General features: G+C 40.8%; 1 protein-coding gene across 1 annotated transcript in view; it reads right to left on the bottom strand.

Annotated features, from left to right (window-relative positions):
• Positions 1-2,072: 2,072 nt before the first annotated feature.
• ALG12 (ALG12 alpha-1,6-mannosyltransferase) overlaps positions 2,073-6,000 on the bottom strand; it is a 34,702-nt gene continuing 30,774 nt past the window's right edge. Inside the window, exon 9 of the mRNA XM_073652128.1 lies at positions 2,073-2,370. Coding sequence (XP_073508229.1) covers positions 2,145-2,370 — 226 coding nt within the window. The 3' untranslated portion in view covers positions 2,073-2,144. The remainder of the gene's footprint in view (positions 2,371-6,000) is intronic.

The following is a 6,000-nucleotide window of genomic DNA, read 5'->3' as shown; positions in this document are numbered from 1 at the left end:
AAACTTTTGAGCACAACTGTACATCTTTTTGGCTTTGTCTGATTTCACTCTCAGAATAGTAAGCTTCCTGACATCTGGTGATAAAAACATGCACACAAAAAAACCCATGACAAAATATGCAAAACATTTGGCCCAGCAAATATTGAAAACTAACACAAAGGGATAAAACAATGTCAAACAATTTTCATCCTTATAGCTTACAACCATTTGCTTCCGGTTTACTAATCACCAGGAAAATGGCACCACAACAACCAGACAGAAGTAATTTTTGTCGCCACTGTACATGTAACTTTCCGGACAGAACTTGAAGTATAAGTAGGATCGTCAAAGTGGCCAATATAAAAATTGAAAGATTTCTAAATTTTACTTTAATAAAGATAAAGTTTTTTTTTTACTTTCAATAACAAGTTTATATAGTAGGTAATTATCTGACTCATTCCCTTTAACCTGTGATATACATTATCAGCAGAGATCACTTTGAGTGCGCTAAAGCCACTCTACCAGGTAGACAGCAGCTGTTGCATAGTAACAGCAGCGACTGGAGCTAGCCTCACTTGCTTCTGTTTAATCAATTAAAGGGAACCAGTCAGATCTGATAGTGCAATATTAACCTACAAATGCAGGTTAATAATGTTATGAAGGTACCTGGGAGAAAATTAACTTTATTTCTCATGGGAACCACCAGCTTTCAGTCTTACAGGCATATCTGGAGCAATTAGTTACTGCTCGCAGCACAGAGTTGTGACTGTCACTCTCGGGGTGCCCAAGCGTTGTTACAGCCTCCACGCTGCTGTGATTGTAATTCCTCCAAGAAGACCTGAGTGACTGAAAGCTTAGCGTAGCTTCTATGTTTGTTTGTTTTTTTATAAACTGTGTTTAATAAGTCCCCAATGTTATTTATATGCACTATTGCTTTTACTTTACAGAAGGTTATTTATTTTGTTTGTTTTGGTTTAATGTCTACAGCAGTGTTTCCTAAACCCCATCCTCACGGCCCCCCACAGGTCATGTTTTCAGGATCTCCTTAGTATTACACAGGTGATTGAAGTATAATCAAGGCATCAGGAATTCTCTCACCTGTGCAATACTAAGGAGATCCTGAAAACATGACCTGTGGGGGGCCGTGAGGATGGGGTTTGGCAAACACTGGTCTACAGCAATACTGAAGTTCATGTATTCATTAAATTGTAGTGTGCAGATGTATCATGTTTATATAGGTTTCTATACTGGCCACATAGCGTCTTTGAGCACCTGTACATTAATTTAATATGAAAAGGTGTGCAGGCCCCATTTTCTTTTTTTGGAGCTCAGAGATGATAGTGAGCCATATTCAGCACCCCTTCCCGACCGTAGTGACGAGAACCTGGTATAAAGATAGCCAAAGCTTTCCCACAAAAAGCACAGTGACCTTGTGCTCCTTTACTTATAGGCCAGGATACTTTACATCCAGGGGTGCTCACTGTACCCCTATTCAGTATTATTACCAAAAGCATATTTACCGCACTGTTTCATCCAGATTCAAGAAACCCTCTAACTGGCAGGATTAGCTTATCTCCTGGGCACTGTAGCAAATGACATAATGGACTTGAGGTTTCCCATCCCTGCTCTACAATATATGGCAGAAACCTGGTTTTAAGAAAGTAAAACATTGGAGAAGAAAGGAAGGAAATGGATAGAAAGTGCATATTTCCATTGTCTCAACATTCCTTGTCTCCTGCCAGGACACTGGCAAAAATGGCATTTAGATAAAGATAAAGCTTTGTCTGAGGGCAGAAGCTGAGTTATACTTTGACTGGTAGAGTTGGACATCCAACAGGATAAAGAACCTTGTATGCTTTATTTGCACTAATGAGTAAAGTTTAGGTGTGCTTCCTCAAAGAAAGCTGACAAGACTGAAAATACAATTCTCCTTTTCATAAGGCCAAACGGTCTAATTGTGGTGGAAATGCCCAGGAGAATTTTTTTTGTGGTTAATGGTAGGGTCTGGTTCAGGTTCTGAATTAATTTTGCAGTCTGGTATAGATGTCTAAAGTGTATGGCCACCTTTACAGAGTAGTAAATACTTTCATCAGTTGCACACATGAAAATAATAGTTTTTATTTGATGTAATAAAAAAAGTGTTCAAATGACAAAAAGTAAACAAATTACATAAACTTAGTCCTTTGTAGGATTATTAATTTTGGTAGTAATCGGAGATAGATTGGCGGAAAAGAAGCATTAAAGCCAAATCCATCAAACCCAGGTATTTCTTTCAATATTCTGTGAGTGTCTCTGTATAGTTGCAAATTAGAAGTTTCATATTCCATGATGATGTGAGTATAAGCAGCTATCGCTTTTTCTTTAGCGGAAAGGTCTTCTCTTTTATCATACCTAAAAAAAAAAAAATAATATATATATTATTACACACACTACTTGACAGATTATCCCACAATCAACATTTGTCTCCCATCCACCGAAATATAAAGATCTCAGCTCTGTCAGTCGCCCTGTAGACTGAACACATGCGACTGTAGGCAAACACCTTTAAAGGGAACCTGTCATGTCATTTGTATCATGTATCATGGTTGTTAGTTATGCAATGTGCATCACTAACACGCTTTTTGCATTAAAATCGGCGCTATAATCTTTTGTAAAAAAACACTTTATATAGTTATATCTTTCTAACTCGTCTGGTCATAGGGGTGTTCTTCACTTTATTCAGTCCAGCTTGTCCCCATCCACTCAATCTGAATTGTTCCCAGTTTGCGCCGACGTCGCAGGAATAGGCTTGTTGAAGTCCCGCACTTGCACAATGTGTATTGTAATGCCGTGAGTGCATAGTGACGAACAGCTCTCAGTTGCATCACTAAACCACCTGGGGGCAGTTTATATGCGCCAACTGACATGGCAGGGCCCCTTTAACATAAAAGCCATTGGGCATTTTCTACAGTCACTGTCACTTATGCTTTCTCAGCATGCAATAGGCTGAGTCTTACCCTTAGGCCACGTTCACACAATCAGTATTTGGATGCCAAAACCAGGAGTGGGTGATAGAAACAAGCCACCACGTCTGTATTTATTACACTTTTCCTCTGATTGTCCCACTCCTGGTTTTGGCTTACAGATACAGAGGTAAAAAAAAGTCACCAAATACTGAACGTAAGTATGGTCGTAAAGGGAAGGTGCTGCGATTTTTTCATTAATAATTATTGATTATATAATCAATTTAATACAAAATTAAATGTACCACTTTTAGTTTATTTATTCATCTTTACTTTAGCCACTAGGGGCTGTCATTTTCATTTGGGCGGGATTGAGGTGTGTGTAAGTGTCTAGGCAGGACTCTTACACACCTCCCTTATGGTAGCCCTGGGCTAAAGAGACCTCTCTAGCGTTAGAGGCCGCTCCTCCTGCCTATTAGCTGCGACCTGCACATGCCCCTTGGGCTGGCTAGGTCGCAGCTGTGGGAGGAGAATCGCGGCCATCTTTGTGGAGCCCGAAGTAAGCTGCACATTCCCCTATCAGTGCATGCCATAACAGGAGCCTGCGCAGGGAGGAAGTGCCGGGAAGCGGAGGTCCGGGGTGAATCTCTGCGGCTGCGTGGGAACAGTGATCTCAGCCTGTCAGCTGTGATCACCGCTCACAGCTGACATCTTCAGAGCACACAGAAGACACAGCGCTGCGTCGGAGCGTGTAGAAGATGAGTAGAAAAGTTTTTTTTTTTCTTTGCATTGAATATATGGGGGCCATAGACCAGGATGCACTATATATAGGGACCATTTATACCAGTGTTTCCCAAACTCCGGTCCTCACGGCCCCCAAAGGTCATGTTTTCTGGATTTCCATAATGTTGCACAGGTGAGAGAATTCCTGATGCCTTGATGACACTTCCACCACCTGCACAATACTAAGGAAATCCTGAAAACATTATCTGTCGGGGGTCGTGAGGACTGGAGTTTGGAAAACACAGATTTATACTATGGGGCCATTATATAGAGGACTTGGCGACTGTTGGGCGGTGTAGTTACGTCACTGCTCATCACAGTCGCCACGTCTCATGGAGCGCAGCGGGACCCAGAGTGGCTGCTGCTACGGCCTATGGAGCATCATTGTCTGAACAAGGCTCCATAGCCTTTGGACGTCTGATTCAGGGATAGTCATGGGAACGCCATAGACGATAGAGGACCTGCATGTTTTTTATTTTTCAAAAATAAATTTGTGAACCAGGGAAAGTGTTGGAGTCTTTATTCAAATAAAATTTTTCTGTGTATTTTTTTTTTTTCCCATTAGTGGGTTAACAATGGGGGTGTCTCTCCATTACTAACCACACTGCTTGATGTCAGATGTGTTTTTTGACAATTCACAGCTCTCAAACCCCAACTATCATTACCCCTATTGCCACCGCACCAGGGCAATTAGGAAGAGGCGGGCAAAGAACCTGAATTGGCAATCTAATGTGATGCTCCAATTCTGGGGTGGCTGATGTCTGGTATTTTTTAGGCTGAGAGAAGGGCCCAATAACTAGAAACCTTCCCAGCCTGATAATATAAGCCCCCAGCTGTCTGCTTCACCTTGCCTGGTTACCAAAAATAGGGGGGGACCCCCCAAGTGTCCCCCCCCATTTGTTAGGGTAAACACCCTTTAAGTGCCACATGAAAAGCACTATAGGGTGCAAGTTTATTATATAAATTTCACAAGCCCCCTACATCTATCTACAGGTCGTTTATTTTATTGCCACTTCTCTTATAGAAGTGGACAGAGCAGGGTTACACATTTCTATCAGTAGTGGTGTAATGTAGGACTACTGCTACGTCGACTTCTATGGGAGCAGTGGCGTAATGTGTAACCTCACTGTCTACTTCTATGGGAGTAGTAATGTAGTGGATGGAGCAGGGACACATGTTACACCACTGCTCCCACATTACATATATTAGATAGTGTATCTAATCCCATCATGTAATAAACTACACTTAGCCCTGTATCTAATACCAGCATGTTAATGTAAGCCTATCTAATCATGCATGTGATACTCTCCATGTATCTAACCCCAGCTTATGATACAGCGAGCAGCACCAACTAACAGAATCTGTGCTGCCGGCCATCCTCTGTGACACTACTTGCCAGTATCACTATGCAGTCACCAACAAAATGCCTCTGCACTGTGATCCTAAACTTCATCCTTTCTTATCCTTTTACAAACACCCAGAAGGGGAGGAGTGACATAACACACACACACACGTGACCAGACCACGCCCACATTTACGGCAGTCGTAATGTGAGCTGGTTGTACACTAAGTTTTCATGGCAAATTTCAGCAGCTGCTCCCCCTTGTGTTTAACCTCTTTACCGCCCCCCCCTTCCCGTCAAGACCGTTTGCACGTTAATGACCAGGCTAATTTTTACAATTCTGACCAGTGTCACTTTGAGGTAATAACTCTGGAACGCTTCAATGGATCCCACGGATTGAGTTTTACCATGACATATTGTACTTCATGACAGTGATTACATTTTTTCTATATGACTTGGGTTTATTTTTAAAAAAAAAAACAAAGCGGAAATTTGGTAAAAATTTAGAAAATTTTGCAATTTTCAGACTTTGAATTCTTATGCCCTTAAATCAGAGTCATGTCACACAAAATAGTTAACATTTCCCAGAGGGTCTACTTTATATCAGCACAATTTTTGAAACAATGTTTTTTTGCTAGGAAGTTAAGGGTATAAAGTTGACCAGCGATTTCTCATTTTTCCAACAAAAATTTACAAAATTTTTTTTTTTTTTAGGGATCACATTTGAAGTGACTTTGAGGGGTCTATATGACAGAAAATACCCCAAAGTGACACCATTCTAAAAACTGAATCCCTCAATGTATGTACTCAAAACCACATTCAAGAAGTTTATTAACCCTTCAAGTACTTCACAAGAATTTTTGGAATGTGGAAGAAAACAATGAACATTACATTTTTTACACAAATATTTTTTATTTTCACAAAGGTACCAGGAAAAAAATGGGCCACTAAATT

This window comes from Phyllobates terribilis, unplaced genomic scaffold (genome assembly GCF_046119375.1).
Source record: "Phyllobates terribilis strain yellow unplaced genomic scaffold, ASM4611937v1 Scaffold_11__3_contigs__length_659146591, whole genome shotgun sequence".
NCBI classification, from domain to species: domain Eukaryota; kingdom Metazoa; phylum Chordata; class Amphibia; order Anura; family Dendrobatidae; genus Phyllobates; species Phyllobates terribilis.
This window is presented reverse-complemented; position numbering and strand designations above follow the sequence as displayed.